Here is a 25,991-nt window from a genome sequence, read left to right on the forward strand (position 1 = left end):
TTTAATAAGCACCAGTGTTTTGGAGAAGAACTAAATATTAATTGATTTTATATTTAATCAAGGGTCATATTTTATTTATATAATATTATTAAGCTACAATTAAAAGGTGGATATGTATAGTAAAAATAATGAGGGATCTCAATGAGAGAAGATATTATATGAAGTCCTAAATTTAGGTTATATTTATAGAAAGAGGTAACTACAGTGATTTAGAATCAGATTCTAGAGTTTCTTGTCTACCGAACTAGCCGTGGCTCACGAGATCATTGCAAAAGGGATGGGTGTTCATGGGTTGTCTGACGGTGTAGTTTGGTGATTGTCTTTGATGGTTCTTGGTGTGGTTTTCTTGGGCTCTTTCAAAGTTTGTAATGTTGGATCAGTCGAGGATGGAGTTAGGATATATTCTACAGTTAAATCGATTCATCTTTGCAGCAGTGAGTAGGTTTGTATTTTTCGATTTCTTCCTCTCTTATTACTATTGTAATCTTAGAGCTCTGCTCTTTTATCTAATGACAATTTTTTTTATTGATGAACACAAAAGAGTATATGCTATTGCCAAGGATGATTATGTATGGAAAGAGGTAATTACAAATAGAAGAATTGCCAAATGTTTGGAAACCTGGGCTGGCTTGGGTCTATCGAAATTCTCTGTCTCAAACTCCATATGGGTCTATAGGTGGCCGGTCCGGACACGTTGCCCCGCTCAGGAGAACTTGTTCCTGGGCCACAAAAATTGACCGTAGGCTAAGCCATGCTGCGGCAAGGGCAATGGCTATAGCCTAAATTACGGTTCTCTAGGGATAGGCTGGTTGGTATTTTCGTTTTTTGAAAACTATATGTGGGTATTTCAAAATAAAGATAATATGGTTTTTTTGTAGTTTTTTTAAGCTGTATTTTATAGAGAGAGATAATAACGAGATTTTAATCCACATAGGCATTGTCATTCCTTACACTGTAAGTACAAATGTGAGAGTGACGGTGCATGTGCATTAGCACAACGACTCACTTGAAAAGTGTTGATGGGGTACTTGATGATGCACTCTGCACTAAAGAGTATTGAAGTTTTTTAAAGTCAAGCCAAGCGCCCGTCCCCAAGGAACCATGTTTTTTAGGGCCAAGCCAAGTGCCCATCCCCAAGGGTCGTAATAGGTCGGGTCGTCCAAACCCGTACCCGAACCTGGACCCAATGTAACCAAACTTTGATTTGGACCCAAAAAAAATATAATGTAGGACCCGGACCGGACCTAAAAACTAAAATATCTATATATTTTAATATATTTTCATAAATTAGGAAATATGGGACTTGGACCCAAACCTAAATTGTGTTCAGGTCCAAATCATGAACTCAAATCCGACCCGCCGGGTTCAAATATTGGACCCATACTTGAATTGAGTCTAGCTGCCGAGTCCTAAATCAGATCGAGGTCTATTGACACCCCTAATCCCAACCTTGGTTCTCGTACAGATGGATCCCCGGAATGATGGTTCGCAAGGACCCAGCTTGTCCTCACGCGTGCCCTAATTACAACTCTCTTGGGTTCTTCTAGAAGTCTTGATGTACTAATCTGGCACAATCTAATTAAAAATTTGTATTTAATAACGATTTAAGCGATATTAGGCCACACTTCTCTTCCTAAAACTAGGGGAAGTTAGCCTAGTAAAAAGAAAAAACTTCTAGAAGCTTCTAAAAGTCCTAGAGTGCTAAACTAGTAATGGTGCAGTTTAGTGAGATGTGTTCAACGAATTTATCATATTTCTTATTAATAACAAAATAAATAAGGGAAATTATCATAAATATATTTTAATTTTCGAAAAACTTCTAAACAATTCTAAAAGTCCTATAGTGCTAAACTAGTAACTAGTAATGGTGCAGTTTAATGAGACGTGTTCAACGAATTTACCATATTTATCTTATTAATATCAAAATAAATCATAATTATAAGAAAAATTATCACAAATATATCTTCATATTTGTCTATTTAAAAAACCTCAACTTTTATCGTGAAGCACAATTACGACATTTTAAATACGTAAAAACTAACTCATATTATACGGTACCATAAAAAATTTAAATACCGTAAAACTAACCCATGTTATAGAGCACTCGAAATGCCGTAAACTCGTTGCTCCCTCTATTTATATTTCTCTTTCATCTCTATGATTATTTTTATGGTTACTCTTATTTCTCTCTAATTGTTTTTAATATTTATCTCTTATTTCTCTATCTTTTTTATATATATATATATTATTTTTCACTCTAACTCTCTTTCTCTCTCTAAGTAGATTTGTATAACAACGTGAGCGTACCTTACCCTCTCATATAAAACTCCCGTCAACCCAGAAAATTAGAAGAACTATATAAACAACGTATCCATGATCCCTAATTTGAAGTTTATTTTAGAGCGTGTAATCTTCTAGAACTAGCGATCTATATATGGTTCTTTGATTTTCACTCACTTCCATGATCCCTAATTATAAGTTTATTTTAGAGCGTGTGATCTTATAGAACTAGTGATCTATATTTGGTTCTTTGATTTTCACCCACTTTCACGAGATTTATGCTTTGTTATGTGAACTTTAGTTAGTTCATAGATGCAAATTCATCCAAATAATTAACAAAGTTTGTGATTTGATTAGAATGAATTTAATTTAATAAATTTTGGATTTTAATTACCCAAAAAATAAATTTTGAATTTATTATTAGCATAATAAAACTCGCCTAAATAATTTGTCGTTGACATACCATATTTATTTCGAAAGTGACGTATTTATATTTCATTCGAAAGTGACGTATTTACATTTCATTGAGATTTTTTTGGGGTTAAAATTGTTGTTTTCGAAAAAAAATATATTCCGACTTTAAATAAATTTAAATATTAATGTATTTTTAGCGAATTATTATTTATTTATTTATTTTCTTAATTCGCTTTTTTATATTCACTCGTGCACTATAAATACGGATCAGTCTTCCAGGTTTCATTCCCACTGCAAAAGCCGCGCGCGCCATTCAGTTGGAGAACGCGATTCTGTTGGAGAGAGAGAAACACCGTAGAGAGTGTTGGAGAGAGAGAAACACCCTAGAGAGAAGAAAAATCGAGTTAAGAGAGAGAGAGTTGGAGAGAGAGAAACACCCTAGAGAGAGAGGAAAAATCGAGAAAGAAACATACCAGAGAAATCCCTGAAGAGAAAAGAGAAATAAAAATCATAGAGAGAGATAGAACATCAAATGCGAGAGAAAGAGAGTTGTTGAGAGAGGGATAGAGAGAGGAGGAATGCCATTTCCATTCCTTAGTCGAGCAAGAAATGGAGTAAGCTTTTGAGCCAGAGAAAAAAAGATAAAAAATACAGGCTTAAGACCTCGTGTTTCAGAGATCTTTAACGCAAAGACCCTCCACACTTCAGCCCTACTGAAGCCAAAAAACAGAGGAGCTGCAGTGCAGCTCTAATGGCAGCCTCAAATGGAAGCGAATGGTTTGAGGTGGACATGGATAGTCACACCGAGCACTTCTCCAGGTCCTCCAACGCTGCAGCAGTTGCAGAGGAGGAAGAGGAGCTCCTTTGGGCTGCTATTGAAAGGCTTCCTTCTCAGAAACGCTCGAATTTTGCGATCTTGAAAAGGAGTGCCTCCGATAACCCAGGGAACAGCCACGGAGTCCTCCCAACGACCGTTGATGTAAGGAAGCTGAGTCGATCTGGCCGTGAACTCGTCGTCAAGAAGGCTCTGAACACAACCGAGCAAGATAACTATAACCTTTTGGCAAGCATCAAAACTCGGCTTGACAGGTATTTCCTTATTTATTCATTTTATTTCCTTATTTGCTTTGAATTTTTTTAATTATTTTTATTGAAATTATGCTTTTCTATTCTATTTGATTCTGCATTTATTTTTTTGTTTTTGATGTAGTGGACTAAAAATCAATATTGTGAAATAATTCTGTTTTTAACATTCTTAGAAAGAAATTCCCATTTCTAAGTTTGGAGAAATCGGCTATTAAATTGTAATTATGTTTATTGAAATTACAATTTTATGTTCTATTTGATTCTGCATTTATTTATTTATTTATTTTTGTTGTACTTTGGAGAAATCAGCAATTAATTTTTAATTATGTTTATTGAAATTACGCTTTTCTGTTCTTTTTGCTTCTGCATTTATTTTTTTGTTTTTGTTGTAGAGGACTAAAAATAATATTCTGAAATAATTATGTTTTTTGTCATTCTTGGAAAGAAACCCCCATTTCTAAGTATGGAGAAATCAGCTATTAAATATCAGTTTGGAGTTTGGAGTTATCAGCTATTAATTTTTCAAGATATCAAATATCAGTTTGGAGATATCAGTTATTAATTTTTCAAGAAATCAAATATCCTCTAGTTTTCACTTAGAAAGTTGGTTGAAAATTCTTGATCAATATTTTAGAGTGAAGATGGCTTCAAATGAATCCTATGCTTAATTGAAAATTGATTGAAATTCTTGATAAATATTTTAGAGTGAAGATGGTTTCAAATGAATCCTATGCTTAGATTTTGCTCAGTTTTATTTGTCTTTGAGTTTTTAATTTGATCCTTTTCGTTTTTTTACCGAAAATTTGATCCTTTTCCTTTTTTACCGTAAATCTATTTGCGTTTGCTTAATTTTTTTGATGAATTGTGATGAAGATTTAGGAAGTAATAATGACGGTGTATATAGCCCTGTATTGAATAATAAAATGGATTTTTTTTATTTTTAAAAAGATGAATTGATTTGGATTCTTGTATTTTAAATTCAATTTTCTAAATTTCAAAATTTAGAGATAAACATAAAAAATAATTCATCATTTTCTGAAATTTTCAATTCCTCTGATAGACGAAAATTTCAAAATTCCTGTATTTTTAAATTCTATCTTCTAAAATAGAAAAACAAGAGATAGAATTTTAAAAAATAGGGAAACTAGAGATAAAATTAGAGAGATGAAAGGGAAATCTTTTAAAATAGAGAAAGAAGAGATGAACATAAAAAGAATTAGAGAGAGGAAAGGGATGAAAAGGAATCTTTTAAAATAGAGAAAGAAGAGATAAAAATAAAAAAAAATTAGAGAGATGAAAGGGATGAAAAGAAGTCTTTTAAAATAGAGAAAGACGAGATAAAAAAAAAAATTAGAGAGAAAAAAGAGATAACTTAATACTTAAATCTTAATACTTCAATTTAAATGATATGTATTTCTTAATATAAAATTGAATATTTGAATTTTCATTTACACCGATATCCTAATACTATGCGTATACTACTCTCTAATTAGTTTTACTTTACAATAAACAATAAATAATACTATATAAATATATAAATAACTTGAAATTATAATAATAAAATAATAAATTAAGAATTTAATTTTAGTAAAATAATCAAAATATGATATTAATATTTCATGATAACGAAGGGGGAATCTTCTCAAATAGAAAAGAGATAAACATAAAAAAATTAAAGAGAGATAAATATAAACCAAAATGGAATATTTTAAAATAGAGAGAAGATATAAACATAAAAATAATTAGACAGATAAAGAAAAGATCAAAGAAATAAATATAAACGAAGATGGAGTTCTAAAATAGAGAAATAAGAGACAAAAATAAAAAGAATTAGAGAGATGAAAGAGAGAAATATAACAAAAAAAAATATTCTAAAACAGAGAAAGGAAGATAAACATAACAAAATAGATAAACAACTAAAGAGATAAATATAAACGAAAAGGGTTTATGGTATTTGTTATATAAATATTTGGGTTAGTTTTAACCGTAATTGTGGTAACATGAATAGGTTTTTTGACGTTTTCTAATATTGAAGAGCGAAGTTTATGAAAATTGAGGGTTTTTTTTTTTCTAAATAGACAAAAGTCAAGGTAAATTGGTGATAATTTCCTTATAAACTATCACATTACAAGAACAAAATAAGTACTTCTGATGGGAAAGTATTTCTGTTGGAAAAATACCATTTGCCTTTGACACAGCAGCGAAACTTTACATTATATCAAGTATTTCGCTATTATCCCATAGTATGTAAATATTGGAACTAAAAAATTTGTATTTCGGTATTATCCCGTATTATGTAAGAGTATTGGAACTAAAAACTTTTATCGATATTCTATCTTTTACGTTTATATTTACTTGTTTACATTTAATTCTTTTTTCCAAAATACACCATGAAGGTTAGATGCTAGTATTAAACGGGCATTCTTTGTGTACCAACAGATTAGCCTAGATGACACAGATGTTCCGTGTTGTAGATGTAGACTGTTCTGAGCATCGAGAGTTGCTGAAACCGATTGGGAACCATTAGTTCTGAACATCTAAACCATTACTTTCAATAGTTGATAGAGACGCCGGTTTGATCTCTAGTTTAAAAGGGCCATTTTGAAAACAAAAGAAAAAAGAGACATAAAAAAGCAAATATAAGATATGAGGACGTTTTTTTTACTCGCTAATTATAAGTGATATCAGTGTAAATTGCATTTTATTCTGTACCAAAATAAAAATGGCATTAATGTCCCGGTGAGGGCAAGGAATCCGGGCTGTTTTGGTCATTCCCATCAAATTAATGGCTGGTCACGCGTTATCTCCCCTGAAAACTAGGGTCAGTTTCAATTTTCATTTTCAGAAAAAAATTAGAAATCACAGGGGCTCCTAATTATTGAATGTCGCGTTATCTCCCCTGAAAACTAGGGTCAGTTTCAATTTTCATTTTCAGAAAAAAATTAGAAATCACAGGGGCTCCTATTTATTGAATGTCGCGTTATCTCCCCTGAAAACTAGGGTCAGTTTCAATTTTCATTTTCAGAAAAAAATTAGAAATCACAGGGGCTCCTAATTATTAAATGTGGATTCCTTTTCTGGCATTCATTAATCAGATATTTCTAAAATGAAATTTAGAATAAAAAGGGCCTTTTGACTTCTAACCATTCGAAATTCTTTTAGGTCCTTCTAAAAGGACAGACAACAAATTATTCCCTTAAAAAGTAATAGAAATTCTTCAGGAAAATATAGAACCCACTGGAGTGATTCATTAATAATTCCCTTTAAAAAAGGACAAATTCTATAGAAACATATATAACCCACAGGTCTACTATTAAGGGCTTGTTTGATTCAATCAGTTTCTAAATAACGGGCACTCTGTTCTTTATAACGGCAGAATATGTTAAATGAGAATGATGCTAGTTTCTAAATAACGGGCATCCTGTCCTTTGTAACGGGTGCTTTCACCTTCAATCCCATAAAGCGTGATCCAACGTTTGGTGTTAATATCATGTGAGCCCACCTGCTGTGCATCATCATCTGCAATGGTGTGGGAATTGACAGCTGAGATGCAGTGGACGTACTGAGGTTAAAAACTGAACATCACTGAAACAGCACAGGCCGTTAATTGATAAACAAGACCTTTTTTTCTAAATAACGGGCGGGCCTGGTGTCCTCTGTAACGGGAGCCTCCACCTTCAATCCTATCAAGAGTGGAGATCTGAATTGTTTATGGAGCCACACTAATTTAATGAGTGGCCCACTTTCGGTGCATCTACAAGAATTGATGGCGCAGATGCGGTGACGCATGTAACCGCGACATGAGATCATCCCCTGCTAATCCTATAGGATTTGCATGGCACGGCTTTCTTTTTATGTTAGGGCTTGGGAGCCTCCATCGTTTTATTGGAGATTAGGGATATGAGTAACAATGATGCACATATACCCATAGTTATTAAGAATGGATAGGACTGGCCAAGTTTGACAGGTTGGACCACCAAAATGTGCCTTAAATAGTTTGCTCAAGAATAAAAACTAAGACCAATCAGACATATTTGGACAACCTTTTTTTATATATTATTTTTCATATTTTTAAACTGACTATTCATAGTTTTAAATTTAGTTCAACCAGTTCGATCAATAGTTAAATTGGTTTTGATTGCATTGTACCATTCACTAATAGCAAGTCATTTTACCTATTATATGCACTTGCCCTCATAGTTTATACTTTATACCATTTTAGGACAAATATTCTTTTTATCTTATTGTTTACAAAGAACCAAATACTTTTAAGCCCCGTAAAAGAGCATCGTATTTCTTAGTCCTGGCCTCATTTCATATGGGATAGTTAGAAAGGCATTTGTGCTAACAATGTTATAGCAAGTAAGGGTTTGTTTAGAGTTAACAACCCTACAAAATACAAAAAAGTTAATATTATAGTGAATTGTGATGGGTGTATTTATTGAAAAACTCATTATTTTATTTTTTTTGTTTAAAAAATTATTTTAATAGGTAACATAATCATTAAATAAGGACAAATTCATTTTTTTACAAAAATACAGTGATATTTTGGAAGTTAGTATCTTGATATTTTATTTATAGAGTACATTTATCTTTAAGTAAGAATTTTAGCTTTACCCCTTGTGAAAATGATTAAAGTACACATTGTCTTTTACTAATATTTATACAAACACCCTTATTAGATAAACAAGATATTTAAAAAGCAACTTTTTTAAAAAACGACACTTCAGGTTTAATAAATCCACTCATTACAACTCGCTCTAACATTAACTTTTGTAATTTGAAAAGTTGTGAATTATAAATTATCTCAATAAATGATTATTCTCGTTATGCGATGTCATGAGCTCACCAACCATATACCCAATTGCTAATGAATACATTTTGATTTAACTGCAGAGCTAAAATTGCATTAAAACAGGGTTCACGTGAGTTTTTTTTACCAACAACAAGCATGCAAGTGCCATAAAGCACTATTATTGAATGTGTTGATATAATAATAATAATAATAATTGATTTGTCCAACTAAGAATCTAAAATTTACAACAACATTGGCCGCCATAAAAAATTATCTAAGCTCAACCCATCAAACCGGTGTTCAAAATGTGTGGCTTCGACCTCGGACTTGATAAGGTCCCAATTTTGAGTCGGCCAGAGAACCTATCGAGTTTGAGGCTCGACACAGTTGATTTTGTATGAAAATAAAAAGGATCCTAGGTTCACTAGCCCATTTTTGGGAGACTTGTATGTATATTATTATTATTTTTTGAGCTGGCCAGGCGATTCCAACTCAGCTCAGTGATTTTCAAATTATTAAGTCACACTATCATTTTATAATGACATTAAAATCTGTGAAAGCGTGATCGATGATAATGAGAGCCACATTTATATGGGATTGTATTTTGGACTTCTTCGTATCTAAATAATTGTACTGGATTTGTGCCAAGTTAATGACATATTTCTAGCCACTCGATTTCACATCTAATAATCAATATTAAATTGACTTTTTTATACAAAAAATAAATGATTTTATTGTATATGTTTTCCATTTATATAACTTGTAATGAACTTAAATTAAGTAGGATTTTGGGCTTTGGGATCTACTTTTTATTCTCTTTAGCCATGTATAACTTGTAATGAACTTAAATATTGATGTATAACTCGATGGCATGTGTTACATAACGTTTTCAGATGGAAAAATATATAATGAAGCGTACGAGTACCCTCAAAGTTCAAAAATACCATGCGAGTATAGTCTGCACAGTGAATGGATGGATATGTCACCCCAACAAAGTTGATGTGACCCAAATGGTAAAACGGCCTTTGTTTATGAACAAATTCCTACAGTTTCAGGAAATTTCCGAAATGCGATAATAACTTTTAACTCTTTGACAGTCGCGTACCATTTTCTCCACGTAAAATGGTTACTGATGATGTATGTGCTATGTTGTAACTGCTTTGATATTAATAAATTCTGAATTTCGTCAAAAAAAAAAATTTAGACGTAGATTATTGCCATCTTATTACGGTCAGCATTGGACATTCTTTTTCATTGGGCTACCAGATCATTTTTTTTAATAATTCAGTAGGTAAAACAAATCCCACTATTATTATTATTATTATTATTATTATTATTATTATTTTTAATAAGAGAGTTAGCTTTTTCGAGATTGAAAACCACAGCCTAGTGACTAAGCATGGGCTGCTACCACGAGACCGTAACTTCTTTTACATAAAGTTCACAAACATTCGAATTTGTCGGTCGGTGTAAACTTGTCTCAATTAGGGCTAAGGTGGAAGGTCCGGGCCTAAGGTCCGAAGGCCACAAAAACCTGGGCGAGGCTTCTTTGGCCAAATACAGGTCCGGCCTTCTATTCCTATAAGATCCAGGGCCTGGCGCAGCCCACCTCGCCCCACCACCGCAGCAATGTAAGGGACGTGCCGGGACGGACGGGCCTGGCCCAGCCCACCTCGCCCCACCCACCCCAGCACTGTAAGAGACGGGACGGGACGGGACGGGAAGGGCGGGGCGGGGCTTGGGCAAACCCGTTGACGCTGAGGATTTTACCTTTCAAAAAAATTTGTAAGTTTTAGGTGCATCTTTTGGCAGAGTTGGTTTGGTTGCTCCAAAAGTGGAAGTGAGATTTGAGAACCTGAACGTGTCAGCAAATGTTCATGTGGGTGGAAGAGCTTTACCTACTCTCGTAAACAGCATCCGAGATTCAGTGGAGGTATGTCTATATACCTGTCAATTAACCCAAACTATATTTCACGCTCTGTTATGGCATCTATATATGTTGCTTAAATTCCCTCCTATGCTAACCAAAGGGTGTGCATTGATTGATGTAGCAATGCCTCACTGCTTTGAGACTGCTTCCATCTCAGAAACACTCTTTGACCATCCTCGACAATGTCAGTGGCATTGTGAAGCCACGGAGGTAGGCCATGGAATGGACTCTTCACATCCTGTGTGTGTATGTATGTGTAAAATTCCAGCTTTATGCTCACATGACTTATGAAATATGGCAGGATGACCCTGCTCTTGGGGCCTCCCGCTTCTGGGAAATCGACATTGTTGATGGCTCTTGCTGGGAAATTGGACAAGACCTTAAAGGTTGGTAACTTTAAAATTTTTATCCTTGGTAATGGAACCATTAAAGCTAATGCCATTATGAAAGAAGGAACTTGCTGGTTGCTCCTTTTATTTTCATGCACATTAGCCCATTTTATATTAAACTTCAAAAAAACAAAAAAAAAACTGCATTTATATTAATGTATGATTGTGTATATTGCAGGCATGCATTTATAAATGTAGATGCAGAAAACTCTGTCAATGAATGTAATATGTGTTAAAACAAGGAATGAGAGTAGGGGATTTTGGCCTTTTCCAACTCATTTAAATTCTTACTAGTACATGGAATGACAAGGGAAAAGGATGGGTGACTTTGGCCTTCATTTCATATGAATTCCTATCAGAACATCGAATCATACCTTGGTGGATATATTGGATTTCGAAGTTCCCATGGGAAATGAATCATCAAGATGGAAAAATTCAATTAATCAATGAATTTTAGGACCTGTGTAAGAAAACATGAAATTGGGTTGGGACTCGCTAGAGTCTCGTGCCCAGTTAGGTCTAATAGACTCCAACCGAGTCCCAAAAAAGCCAGACTTGGGCGGTTGTGTGTGGTTCTGGGCTCAGCAGGGTGCCAAGACGGAGTGTCTTGGGCAAGTCCAAGTAGACTTGGTCGAGTTTTCCATCACTAGCTAGGAGATATCCATGTAAATAAATCAATAAAATAAAAAAATAGAAGATTCTTAGGAGCACATATGCAGATTTTTGCTGCTAGTTGACCCAAGCAATGGATTCAGAGCCTTCCTTCCATTCCTTCCACGGGCTGAGTGGTGGCACACTGCTACTCATCATTCAACGCCTAATTTTACACCACTTGAAATAGTTGACCCAATTGACCCAAGCAATGGATTCAGAGCTTTCCTTCCATTCCTTCCACAGTCTAAGTGGTGGCACACTGCGACTCATCATTCAACGACTAATATCACACCACTTGAAGTAGTCTGTGGCCAACAATCACCTTTGTGAATTTAGTCTATGTTCAACCACTTCCTAGCTTTGTAGATTCATTGGATTTGTAGTCTTCACATCATCATCATTATCATAAGAGCCTTTTCCAATTATTTGGGGTCGGTTACACGAATGCTAATCTGCCATTCTGCTCAGCGAGTCTTCACTATGTAGATTAAATCTTATATTTTGATGCATAAATACTAGTCCCCCATTCTGCTCAACGAGTCTTCACTATTTTGGATGCCTAATCAAATGAAACAGAGACTGACTAGAAACATAGGAAGAGGGTGTTTAGTCACTATGTAGATTGTTTTGGATGCATAATCAAATGAAACCGAGACTGACTAGAAACATAGGAAGATGGAGTTTAGTTGGTGATCTGATTTTCCTTTTGTTTCAGCCCTGCCACCTAATGTCCATGGTACATTAGTAACCCAAGGCCTAAAGAAGATAGCTCTAACATTTTGTGGACCTTATTGAGTTATTGAATGCATCCAGTGGCCTACAAATGCTTGCTGTGATGACAAATCATCAATTGATCCACAAATCATGCTTAAAGAGGAATTGGGGTTTTTGAGCAGTGATACTATCTGTCCGTCATACTTTTCTGGAGGAAACACATTTGTCAAACATGTAATAATATTAGATAATCGGGTGTGCAAGTTCTAACATTGTGGCATAGCTATGGTCCTAGTTCAGTGCACTGATGTGGAAATGGAAAATGCTATATGAATTTACTACACAAGCTTAAGGAATGGCGTTCCTATTCCAGCCTTGGATCATCCCATGCTTCTCTTGGAAGGTTGGCATGGTATGGCCCGTATTAGAAGGAATACTTGCTGATAAAATGATAATAGGAAGTAGACTTAGTATGTTTTGGGGTGTGTACAAGTAGGCCATGGTGTATTGGATAAGAAATCTTGTATCTCATTGTTAATATACCTTGAAGATTAAAAAGGAAAGGCAAATGGGTAACTTCAATGAACAATATGCTGCTTTTATCGTTTGCTACCTTCTACTGAAATTGTTTGTTTGGTTTTTGTTAGACAAGTGGGCATATTACATACAATGGTGAGTCGCTTAAGAACTTCTACCCAAGGAGGACTTCTGCATATGTAAGTCAGACTGACAATCATATTGGGGAGCTTACTGTTCGTGAAACACTGGATTTTGCTGCAAGATGCCAAGATTCTAGCGGCCAAACTGCAGGTTTGCTTTCTCTATCCTATCAAAATTTGCTATTGTATGGTGACAGGTAGTCTCTTTGGTTTAGTGTTGCTTCAAACGTGGAAAAAGAGGAGTTCGGGGGATCTGTTGTATAAGTTCCCTTCCCCCTCCCTCTCTCTCCTCTCTCTTTAATATGGTGTTTTTATTAGTAGATTGAGTGCACTAATTTCTTGTTACTTGAAATATGTGTTCCACATCTTTGTTTTTAAACCTTGATATTGGAGATTGCTTTTGTATGTAGCCATATATATCTACACACTCTTCCCTTCTCCCCCAGTCGCTGAAATGTAAATTTCCTTCTATAGGCACCATGCAAGAATGCGATCTTGACATTCCTAGATTATGTAAGATCAAACTGGTAACCTGAATTCACACCCTTCCATGGGGGTAAAACCACTTTACTATATGTCGAAACCTCTCGGTATCGTACATCAAATTTGAGGGCTTTGGACTAGAAGATTTCTAAAAAGGCTTTAGGATGGATTAGTTGATAGATCACCTCCTGTGTGTGAGACCTACTTTGGCATAGTCCTTAGAGTTGATGTTTCACCATGCTGTTGGCGTACTGCTCCCTATAACTAGGGGCTAGGAGCAAGGCAAATGCAAAAGGTTGCAAGACGTGGCTGTTAATTTATTGATCGTGTATAGTAGGTTGAGTTGTGTGCGTGTGTGCGTGCATGTGAGACTAATGCTTGGGAAGGAGAGTTAGAGGGAGAGTTAAATGTATTACATGTCACGTAGTGTGTATTTTTTATTAATTCAACTTTTATGACTTGCTTATTTGCTGGACTTTTTGGTGGATTATTCTGGTAAAATATTTGCAGCTAACTGTTCTCTATTGATAATGTATGCATTAAAGCGATATCTGATGCATTGCAAGTGGCACAATTGTTCTGAATGGCTTTAGATGTAAGCATTTATGTTACCATGGCTTCATTCAGCTTAGAAGAAAACACACTAAAGAATGCTTTGAATAATTCATTTTGACTAGTCTTTCTTTTTATGTCCCAAATAGATTTTAAGTGTTATAGCAGGGGTTTCAATGACTAGTAACCCTGTTCCGCCAATACATAGGATAAAATTGCAGAATCTTTGATGTACTTTAATACTTTGAACAATTCATTTTGACTAAGTCTTTCTTTTTATGTCCCGAATAGATTTAAGAGTTATAGCAGGGGTTTCAATGACTAGTAACCCTGTTCCACAAATAAATAAGATAAAATTGCAGAATCTTTGATGTACTTTACTGAGTGTTCTTGGAGCCACTGTTTTATGAGTAGACATTTCCTCACCCTGATGTTCCTTCCATTTATTTTTTATCTGGAGTATTCTCTTAAATTATTGTGTTTATTTGTAGGATACCTGAGTGATCTGACAAAACTCGAGAAGGAGAGGAAAATACGTCCAAGTCCCGCAATTGATGCTTTTATGAAGGTTACCATACTTATCTTGGCTGAGAGTGTATCATACATTTTTCTGCTTTTTATAGAATGAGTTTGCATCTTTTCTAAACTATAAATTGCCGCACACAGGCAGCTTCAGTTGGAGGAAAGCACTCCCTTGCAACTGACTATGTCATGAGAGTACTTGGCCTTGACGTCTGTGCAGATACCCTAGTAGGTAGTGACATGGACAGAGGTGTTTCTGGTGGTCAGAAGAAGAGAGTGACTACAGGTTCCTTCATGTGCCTTTGCTTTTTATCATGTTCCACTGACACTCTGTATTGTAAGAATTCCTAATGTAATTACAAAGTTCTTTGATCATGGATGCCACCAGGCAATGTGCTATAGAAAGTCTAATGAAATATTTTTGCTATCTTGCTTGTAACAATTCTATATTCTTAATTATTGTGAAGAATGATAGTAGCACGCCCATAAAAAAGAAATTAGAAAACCTTATCAGTGGATGTCATTCTCTACAGGCATCTTTCAAGGACATGGAAGAAACTTATTATTTATTAGTTTGTGACTCTTCCCAATTAATGTGTCACTAACCTTTAGAGTTTGACATGCATAAATATGCAGTTACATATGTGCATGCACAAATATGATATTTCTCAGGAGAAATCAAATAAACCTTCTGCAATATCATTTAGAAAAGTCTGTGTATGTATAACTGGTGCCTTTCACACAGTGAAAAGCTTCAAAAGTTGCATCTACGTATTTGATTGTTGATGTTATGTAGTGAGTTCTTTCTGACAATGTGACAAACTTATTATGCATTTCAGGGGAAATGGTGGTTGGACCAAGGAAAACACTCTTTATGGACGAAATATCTACGGGACTTGATAGTTCAACTACTTTCCAAATTGTTAAATGCCTTGGAAATTTTGTTCATCTCATGGAGGGAACTGTGTTAATCGCTCTTCTTCAGCCAGCTCCAGAGGCATATGAACTTTTTGATGATCTAATACTCTTATCTGAGGGACAAATTGTTTATCAAGGTCCTCGAGAATCTGTTCTGGAGTTCTTCGAGTCACTGGGATTTGTGATACCAGTTCGTAAGGGAGTTGCAGATTTTCTTCAAGAGGTTTTTATTTTTCTAAGATTACTTGTTGATACCCTTCGGCCTTATTTTCTTATTCTAATTTTTGTTTCTCACTTGGCTTATTACATTCCTTTCCGTTCTACTTCTCAGGTCACGTCTAGGAAAGATCAGGCCCAATATTGGGCTGACAACTCGAGGCCCTATGTTTTTGTTCCAACTTCAAAAATTGCAGAAGCATTCAGGGAATCTAAATATGGAAAGCTCGTCGAGTCCAATCTTGTGGTTCCTTTTAATAAAGAAAATGATAATCAATCAGCCCTAGCACGATCTAGATATGCTGTTTCAAAATGGGAGATTTTTAAGGCCTGCTTTTCCAGGGAACTACTTTTAATAAGTCGGCATCGCTTCTTATATATCTTCAGGACATGCCAAGTGAGTCCCTTCTTTATCTTTTCAAGATTTTGCATTTCCATACTTCAAATGTTAATATCCTTTAGTTGTTTCAGAATCTCTTTAGTAAGTCATCTATTTCTGTGAACCATGCCTAAAACAATTCTACTTGTTTGTAGTTATTCTGGATAAGTCTAATAACCAAACTCAAGGCACTTGACTAGCCACTAAGTTTTCATGGTAGTGGTTTTTGCTGATGTCATCTATGTTTACTCACCTATTTACTTGTTTGACCATCCTAAATCTGTTAAAGTATTGCAAGTGCACATGTAGTTAAAAAAATCAATATCATAAACTTCTAAAACGTACATGGTGTTGTGAAATTGCTTTCCTGCTCGGTGGTATCTTTTTGAGGAGTAGACATGTTACTTATGAGATATTCTTTTTCCACTATACTACTTTTCATGCTCGTGATATGCTTCATATCCTTTAGAAAATTTCTCAATATTTGAAACACTACCCCGATTGAGGATAAAATTCATCAATAAACAATGGAAGCTTTTTTTTGTTTTGAAGTTAGACGTAGTGGTGATATCATTTTTTTTATGCATCTCTACAGTGTATTATCTCAAGTGGTTGTTTTTATTTTGAACTACCTGATATAGAATTTTTTGCAGGTTGCATTTGTTGGACTTATCACATGTACGATGTTTTTAAGGACTAGGATACACCCCACTGATGAGATAAATGGGAATCTTTATCTATCTTGCTTGTTTTTTGGGCTTGTGCATATGATGTTCAATGGGTTTTCTGAGCTGCCCATATTGATAACACGGCTTCCTGTGTTCTATAAGCAGAGAGATAATTTGTTTTATCCTGCTTGGGCATTTTCGATTCCTAGTTGGATTCTGCGCGTACCTTACTCCATTGTTGAAGCACTTATATGGTCGTGTGTTGTGTATTATACAGTTGGATTTGCTCCTGAAGGTGGCAGGTATTCCTTTTTCAGCTTTTCCTGTTGGTATATTTTTTCTATTTCCTATAATATTTTATTTTGTTTCTCATTTCTTACAATGTATTTCAGGTTTTTCCGCTTCATGTTCATATTATTTTCAGTGCACCAGATGGCCCTTGGACTTTTCAGGACGATAGGTGCAATAGGGCGAGACATGGTGGTTACAAACACATACGGTTCTTTTGCACTTCTTATTGTGTTTTTGCTGGGGGGATTCATACTTCCAAGAGGTTAAAATGGCTGAATTTGAGTCTTTTCAGATATTATAGTGCCTTTCGGATGCATCCCATTCTTTCATGTGCTGATTTATGGTAGAAGTGTTGCATGACATGAATGAGTATGATCAACTCACTGTTTATCTTCCTAAGCTTTTGGCATCTTTTGATTTGAGATTATTGTGATGCAGATACCATAAAACCCTGGTGGATTTGGGCCTACTGGATATCTCCACTTTCATATGGACAAAATGCAATATCAGTAAATGAGTTCATCGCTCCTCGATGGATGAAGGTGTGCTATTATGTGGCTATCTCTAATTTCTCTTCGCGTTCTGTGCAATATGGATATCCCTTATATAACTCATATGAAATTAATCCTGTCAATCATTTTTTACTTACATCTTTGAGGCAGATTAATTAGTTATCTTATTCTCTTACTACATTTTGTGGCAGGAATCAACTTTTGGGAGTGATACAGTAGGACACAATGTCCTCAGATCCCATGGACTTCCTGTGAGGGGATACTGGTATTGGCTTGGTGTAGGGGTTTTACTGGCATACAGCGTGCTTTTCAATGTTTTATCAACATTAGCTCTGAAACACCTTAATGGTAGGTTCCCCAATGTTTGCCATATTTTTGTTACTGTAACTGTTCTGTGTGAATGATTATCCAAAAGATAATCTTCTATTCTTAGTAAACTTATGTACTTGAATTATGATAGTTGAACTCTTTTCTATCGAAATGCCTGGTAAACTTTTGATTGTTTCATGCTTGGATCTTCCTTCCAGCACTCAGGAACACTCAGGCAGTTATTCCTTCTGATGCCACAAAGGGAAGTAATGTTGAAAATGATCATTCCCACTCTACCCAAGAGCTTCCGGTCAAAGGTCTCATATTTATTTTGTATTTGGTTATAGTTTACTACCATAAACATTGGCAGTTTATCCAAAATATATTACTGTTCATTACAAGTTTCAGTTCCTGCTACATATAGTTTTGCTATGATGTTGACCCTGACAACCAATTTAACTACTGTAATAGTACCTCAGACGGCTTCGGTTTTAGGCACCAGCCCTGAAAGATCCACTGTAAACACTAATTCTAAGAATGGGATGATTCTTCCCTTCCAGCCATTATCAATGACGTTTCATAATGTGAATTATTTTGTCAATATGCCCAAGGTGAATCATGTACTTGGTTAATTTTTACTAGATTTAATTTTGTTTTCTTGTATCAAGGGTTTATTAACTTGTGGATCTTTGAAATTTTTAAGGAAATGCGTCGAGAAGGCGTTCCTGAAAAGAGGCTCCAACTTTTATCAAATGTGAGTGGGATATTTAGGCCCGGTGTCCTTACTGCTTTGGTTGGTTCAAGTGGAGCTGGGAAGACCACACTTATGGATGTCCTTGCTGGTAGGAAAACCGGTGGATATATTGAGGGAGATATTAGAATATCAGGTCATCCCAAAGAACAGAAGACATTCGCAAGAATTTCAGGATATGTCGAACAAAATGATATACACTCCCCTCAAATAACAGTAGAAGAATCCCTGTGGTACTCATCATGGTTACGCCTTCCAAAGGAAGTCACCCGAGAAAGACAACTTGTCAGTTTCCATCCTTATTTGTTTTATCCATTTGTCCATTTGTTGCTTTATGTTTCTCAAACAATATGAATTGCAGGAATTTGTTGAAGAAGTAATGAAATTGGTTGAACTTGACGCTCTAAGACATGCTCTGGTTGGTCTTCCTGGGAGTTCTGGTCTCTCAACTGAACAAAGGAAACGGCTTACTATTTCAGTGGAGCTTGTAGCTAATCCTTCAATTATCTTTATGGATGAACCCACATCTGGCTTAGATGCAAGAGCTGCAGCAATCGTGATGCGTACTGTTCGTAATACTGTTGATACTGGCAGAACTGTGGTTTGCACAATACATCAACCAAGTATTGATATATTTGAGTCATTTGATGAGGTTGATAAACACATTCGCTACTCCATGGAACTCTATGGGACTATTATTTTCAATTTTTTTAGTTTATTTATTTTTTATTGCCCGGATATAAACTTACTTTATTTTGTTCCAGCTCCTCCTTATGAAGAGAGGTGGACAAGTTATCTATGGAGGTCCACTTGGAGAGCACTCACAGTTGATGATAAAGTATTTCCAGGTACATTTTTTTATCTTCTGAAGTGGGATAAAATAGCTCTCATATTTCATGAGTCCTCAAAATGATGCAGCATAAAAGGTAGGATAGGCTGTTTTGTCATATTAATAATCAGGTTATTTCAAAAAATTAAATGGCCATTTTTCTTATTTAAAAAATTATAAACGATTATTTGGAATATCAATGCATCTCTAGGTTTCTGATCTTGAACTGTGGGGTTCATATATATTTTTACTTACAAAATGTAAGTTGAAAATTTTGAGCTGTCCTGGTCACAAATAAGCACACTACACTTACCATCTTCCAGGTTGAATCTAATATTACACTCCTAGGATAAGAGATTATGTCTCCCCTGCTGTTTATTAACACTTGTCACTGTATAAAGTATTCCATGGTTTGCTTGACAGTATTGTTAATGAACTATTTCTTCTTATTGCACAGTCAATTACTGGGATCCCTGCTATTCCCCATGGATACAATCCTGCAACATGGATGCTCGAGATCAGTACACAGGCTTGGGAGCAGAAGATAGGCCAGGACTTTGCATCAATTTATAGAAACTCTGATCAATACAGGTGAGGCTCTAAACCTTTTCTGATGGTGTTGATTTGATTTGGAACTTTATCCTAGCTAATTCTCAAGCTTAATCTCATTCTACTTATGCTATTTTCTTATTTGCAATTGAGTGCACTTTAAACCTTCATCTTCAGGGAAGTAGAGGGTCTGATTGAACATTTAAGTAGTCCTGTTGCTGGCTCAGAGCCCCTGAAGTTTGCTACCGAATTTCCACAAGACACTGCCACCCAATTTAAAGTATGCCTTTGGAAACAAAACCTGACATACTGGAGGAGTCCTCATTACAATGTTGTGCGGTTGTTCTTCTCCACAATATGCGCGTTGATATTTGGCTCTGTATTTTGGAATATTGGATCGAAGAGGTAATTCTAATGGCTGTTTAGCTAAGACTTTACAAACATTCGTGGTGATGCAAGAGACATACACACAGATCTCTCTATGACGCTCGGGGCACTGTTGTTCATGTGCATGTATGTGGTGTGGGTCTGTGTTTGTGCTTGTGTGCCTGTGTCTATGGTTCTCTATAGTCTGGTATTAAGGAGCTGTTTGCTGCATGAGTCCAAACATCTAGAGTTCGGTTGCTATGGTGCAGTAAGCAGCAAAGGCCTTCATCTATGTCTCTTAAATATTATGGCTTTTTTATGTACAATCCTCAACCATTGGTGACCTCGCATCAATCATTTGGCTTTCAAAAATCAAGGCTTGGAATTCTTATAATATCTGCCTTATAACAAGTACATATTACCGACGATGGTTGGGAAAAATCAGAGAACTTGGCTCCCTTTATTGTTCATGCCTTTACCATTCTAGGATCCTTTCCTTAGATATCTACAGGTGGCACACCTTACTTTGGCCGGAAAATTCACCTATGGTTGGTTGATTAAATGTCAAAGATGGCCACATAGTAGCCACATCTAAGATTTTACTTTTTGTTTCAGGGAAACAATCCAAGACTTATTCAATGTGATGGCGGCTCTTTATTCAGCTTGTTTGTTTCTTGGAGTGAACAATTCCTCATCAATACAACCAATTATATCCATGGAGAGAACTGTTTATTATAGAGAGAAGGCTAGTGGGATGTATTATCCTTTCCCATATGCAGCAGCACAGGCAAGAAATTTGACCATATTATATGTTTATGATTGTTAAGTTTTAAAATCAGTATTAAAACCATATCTGTTGCGATTGATAGGGTCTTGTGGAGATCCCGTACATTGCTGTTCAAACATTACTTTTCGGTGGCATTACATACTTCATGATAGGCTTTGAGAGAACACTAGGTAAGATATCCCTTATACATACCTTTGGGAGGAACCTCTCTTGTTTCTCTTATGAAATGAGATATTCTGCATGCTAAATTTGATTAAAATATAGATGATAAATTCATCTTATAGTAGTTGTTTGCTTGTCCCTGAAGATGGTGCAAAAAATATGGTGCTTGAAATGCTTTGTATCAGACATCCCTATGTCCTCTTGATGGATATTTAGTATAAGTCCAGCTATTAAGATGGTTTTGTTCACAAAGTCGGATATGCTACAAAGAAATGTATTGGAAGTAGTTATAAATTAATTATCTAACTATTTGTGCTGATGTTTATAGCCATTTGCTTGCTTTTGGCTTCCTGTTCTTTTAAGCAAGTTAACCCCTAAGCAGTAGCATTTAATGAATCCATCACTTCTTGCTATCTGATGCTTACTTGATGTTAATATCTTGATGTTAATATCGACTTCATGTCTGGATGTCTCTATGTACTATCTACTACTAAGCATTTTTTGTGTTACAGAAATTCTTCTCTACTTTTTATTCAAAAAAGAAGACGAAGAAATTTTCCTCTACTGGATAGGGGGGAGTTCGGGGTTGTTACTCTATGTTTAATTTGTCGGTGTCCTATACATACTTATTTTTCAATATATATTATTTTTAAACTGTTCATGTTTGGTGTCCTACACTTATTGACACTTATTGAAGGTGTCTGATATAGCAACCCTAAATTATGACATGAGGACCACATGACTGTTTACAAATGCACAAATAAGCAAGATTAAAAATATTGAAATATTAAGACTTCAAAATTTTGTTTTCTTGAATATATAAGGGGTTTAGTGAGAACTAAAAATGAAAAGATTAATACATTGAAGGATGTATTTAAGATATATATCACATTACTTATGGCCAAGTGATTGGTCTAATAAGGGTGAGGACTTTAAACATTTGTGGGTTGCATTAGGTAGGCAATCAGCATAAAACTTAGACACATCTTAGCGTGAATCCTGAACCTATTGAAGAATGAAGGAACAAGATTCATGTACCCAACCCAAAATCATTAGGATAAGACTTGAATGCTGGTGATGATGATGATGACTTATGGCGAAGTGATACATGTACAATAAAGTATAGAGGGCCCTAACCCCGTTATGGTCCTGCTTGCGCAGGATTCCGGGAGGGAAAGACTAGATACGATCCTAACCTTTGGCATTTTTTCATAAAGCAGCTGCTCTCAGAGTTTAAACCCGCGTTTTCACACTGTCAGCCCGAGCCTTTTACCATCGCACCAGGCGACGGCCCCAAATGTACAATAAAGTATATATTCATAAAACGTTGGCTGAAACCTAGCTAACCGACCCAACTTTCAGTTCATGTGGTCTATAAAAATATATAGCTGGAGTTCCGTAACAATATACTGTATAAGCTTCTCTAATATTAAACCTCATTTCGGTGTATAACTTAATGAAATGGTTATTACGATTTATATTGTTGTCCTGATTTTTACTTTAAATTTTTTGATTCATTACCAAAGAGGATCCTTAATACAGCTTGTTGGTTTTACAGTGAAGTTCTTGCTCTACATGTTGTTCATGTTCCTCACTTTCTCCTACTTCGCGTTCTATGGAATGATGGCAGTTGGTTTGACATCCTCTCAGCACCTTTCGGCTGTTGTCTCTTCTGCATTCTACTCATTATGGAATCTTCTCTCTGGTTTCCTCGTCCCAAAACCAGTAAGTGACATCTTCATCTTTGGTACTTCTTTAGCTTAGCTAATGGACACTAAAATTTGACTCTTGCCTAGTTTATTTAACAAAAGGGATCGTATACTATAAGGCTGTTACGTTTGGTGCAATAAGGCTTCAATCATCCCTAGCCATTGGATTTGAAATAGCGCAGGTGGCATTTGAACAGGAACCCTGCCAGTTGTCTTAACCTCTAAACATTTGTATGTTAGTAATTAGGCCTAAGACTATGAACTGTCTTAAAGAAATGGAGTAACAGAAAGAAAGAACGTGTTCTTTGTCTCGACTATTGTGAAATGCTTTGTGAAATGTTTCATGACAATCTCTCTCTCAGATGATCCCTGGCTGGTGGATCTGGTTCTACTACATATGCCCGGTAGCCTGGACCCTACAAGGGATCATCACTTCCCAATTGGGTGATGTGGACACTAGGGTGGTGGGACCAGGCTTCGATGGAACAGTGAAAGAATATCTCGAGGTATCTTTGGGCTACGACACTAGCATGACGGGTATCAGTGTGGTTGTGCTCTTGGCGTTCATCTTGTTCTTTTTCTCCATATTTGCAGCTTCGATCAAGTTCTTGAATTTTCAGAAGAGATGAGATGAGATGAGATGAGATGAGACAAGATAACTTTTTTTTCTTTTTAGTTCGAATGGGCTCAAGGCTAGGCGGTTAGGGTTTTATTCTTTTTAGTTCAAATGGGCTCAAGGCTAGGCGGTTCGGGTTGTAGTGCGGCACCAACAGGAAGTCTTTGAGTTCTATTTCTACCATGACTAAAAGACCCCCGCTGATTTTCTCTTACGTTTTTGCTCCTACTCAAGATATTGGGGGTACACGAGAGTTATGCTTTGTCTTTACTTTCCTATTCCAAGTTTCTGTTTGTAAATTCATTTTTTTTTGTTTTTTTGTGATCGCAAGTTGGTGCCTTGATTTTTATTCTCTTTAGTTTTTTGCTCCCTTTTATGTTTCATAGACACGGTAATGTGTATTATTGTTGGACATAGATAAAGCGTCCAAAACGCTATAAACCACCCTTCTTTCCTTCAAAAAAAGCGAGAGGTGGCTTTGTGTGCTTTTTATTGAGATTTTGAGATGAAAGGTTAAGAAGAAGTTTCTTTAGTTGTCAAAAATATCAGACCCAAGTGTCCTTGCTGTGTTGTACCACGTAAAAAAAAAAAAACCTGTAGACTCCACCCCTCCCTATGCTACATTGGTGACCTTTTTCCTTTCCAGAATCCAGACTCTAAATCACTCTGTAGATTTAACAATCATATGGACCCCTTTGAGAAGAAGCTAGCGATGGGAATGGACTCAGACCTGACCTAGTAATCGACGGGTAGACGCAATCTCAGTCTAGGTATGAGTTTAAAAATAAGACCCGGTGGATCGGATCTGGGTCCAAATCTTGGACCTGAACACTATTCAGGTAATATTTTTTGGTTCCCAATACATTAAATAGAGAATTGATCCTATAGGACTTTCCTCCACCCATGTGTATAGGACCCTAAAAGATCACCATGAAATTTGTCACGTATCCATAGAAAAGTCAAGTTCATACTCATGTAATAACTTTTATAGAGATTCATGTCAACTTTAATAGTGATCTTTTGCGGTCTTACACACATTGGTAGGGGAAGGTCCTATAGGATCATTACTCTATTAAATATTGTTATATACATAGATATTTTAATTTTTGGGTCAGGTCTGTTCTTGGTCCCACACTATATTTTTGGGTCTGGCCCTGACCCATTGACACCCCTAGAAGATTTACTTTAGATTGGTTATCAAAAAGAAAAAGATTCCAATGAGCTAGGGGTAGTTCGAATCCAAAATTTTCATAACTATAATATTAGAATATACGTCTATAGCCCATACCTCTTTGTCTTAGTTATAGATGATTTAACTAGGCATTTACATAATGAAGTACCGTGGTGCATGTTGTTCGCAAATGATATAATTTTGATTGATGAGACTTGAAACAATGTCAACACAAAGTTAGAATTTTTGAGAGATGCTTTAAAATCCAAAGGTTTTAAAATTATTCGGACTAACAGACTATATGGTGTGCAAATTTAGTAACAATAGGAGTAGATACGAGCAAGTAGTTAAGATTGATAGTCAAGTAGTACAAAAAAGATCGTACTTTCGATATCTTGGGTCGATAATCTAGGAAAATGGAGAGATCGAAGACGATGTCACACACGGAATTAGAGTTGGGTGGGCAAAGTGAAGTTGTACAACTAAAATTTTATGTGAACGCCGCATATCAATGAGGCTGAAGGGAAAGTTCTATAGGACAATAGTGAGACCAGCTTTACTCTATGAGGTGGAATGTTGGGTGGACAAAAAACAATATACTCAGAATGAGTGTAGTGGATCTATGGAGCAGAATATTGGGCGGATAAAAAAATATATACTCATAGAATGAGTGTAACAGATATGAGGATATTGAGATGGATGAGTGACAAAGAAAGAAGAAATAGAATTCGCAATGAATCTATTCAAGAGAATTTAAATGTGGCACCAATAGAGGATAAAATGAGAGATAATAGACTTAGGTAGGTGGGACCAAGTACATCACATGTTAGGATGTGGGAATTAGTTCAAGTGGAAAGACTGAAAAGGATAAAAAGTATGCCCAAAAGAACATGGTTGGAAGTAGTCCGAAAAAATATGAGGACTTATGGCCTCACCGAGAATATGGTCTTTAATAGAGGATAATGGAGAATGGAGAACCGTGATTCATATAACCGATCTCAATTAATTGGAAAAAAGCTAAAATGATGATGATGATTATAGCATTAGAATATAAATAAAACAAAATACAATAGTAGACTAATCTGCTATTAACAAAGTTCAAGATTGGAAAATTGATTTTTATTCAAAATTTCTAATTTTTAGATGAATACACATAATTCAGCCCAAAAAATCTATCTAGCCTGATGACGTATACTATTCCATAAGCCCATCGGCTTATAGAATATTCAAGGGAGTCCAATTATCTTAAGCCATTAACCAATTTCTTCATTGGAGATTTA

At 35.6% G+C, this 25,991-nt stretch overlaps 1 protein-coding gene across 2 annotated transcripts; it reads left to right on the forward strand.

Moving 5' to 3' along the window:
- Positions 1 to 2,984: 2,984 nt before the first annotated feature.
- On the forward strand, positions 2,985 to 24,083 carry LOC18437949 (ABC transporter G family member 31). 2 transcript variants are annotated; one of them, XM_020669478.2, is made up of 24 exons: positions 2,985 to 3,783; positions 10,388 to 10,508; positions 10,627 to 10,715; positions 10,807 to 10,891; positions 12,910 to 13,072; positions 14,448 to 14,524; positions 14,623 to 14,764; positions 15,318 to 15,619; positions 15,728 to 16,009; positions 16,645 to 16,961; positions 17,052 to 17,212; positions 17,389 to 17,492; positions 17,654 to 17,810; positions 17,990 to 18,088; positions 18,243 to 18,382; positions 18,475 to 18,807; positions 18,884 to 19,174; positions 19,287 to 19,370; positions 19,809 to 19,942; positions 20,078 to 20,305; positions 20,882 to 21,053; positions 21,136 to 21,223; positions 22,774 to 22,940; positions 23,287 to 24,083. In XM_020669478.2, the coding sequence occupies exons 1-24, from the start codon at positions 3,446 to 3,448 to the stop codon at positions 23,551 to 23,553; spliced, it is 4,341 nt and encodes a 1,446-aa protein (XP_020525137.1). In that variant the 5' UTR covers positions 2,985 to 3,445; the 3' UTR covers positions 23,554 to 24,083. The 2 variants fall into 2 exon arrangements, with proteins under 2 accessions (XP_020525137.1, XP_020525136.1); XM_020669477.2 differs by having other exon boundaries at positions 16,645 to 17,212.
- Positions 24,084 to 25,991: the final 1,908 nt, after the last annotated feature.

The sequence above is a fragment of the Amborella trichopoda genome, chromosome 8, assembly GCF_054954075.1.
Source record: "Amborella trichopoda isolate Santa Cruz 75 chromosome 8, AtrichopodaSantaCruz75HAP2 v2.0, whole genome shotgun sequence".
Taxonomy (NCBI): Eukaryota; Viridiplantae; Streptophyta; class Magnoliopsida; order Amborellales; family Amborellaceae; genus Amborella; species Amborella trichopoda.

What these genes read in the sequence shown, in the direction of transcription:
- LOC18437949 (XM_020669477.2), top strand. Translation starts at nt 3,446, where the DNA reads ATGGCAGCCTCAAATGGAAGCGAATGGTTTGAGGTGGACATGGATAGT. An exon ending in GGCATTGTGAAGCCACGGAG is followed by an intron (nt 10,716 to 10,806) that starts GTAGGCCATGGA and finishes GAAATATGGCAG; the next exon opens with GATGACCCTGCTCTTGGGGC. An exon ending in TTGCAGATTTTCTTCAAGAG is followed by an intron (nt 15,620 to 15,727) that starts GTTTTTATTTTT and finishes TCTACTTCTCAG; the next exon opens with GTCACGTCTAGGAAAGATCA.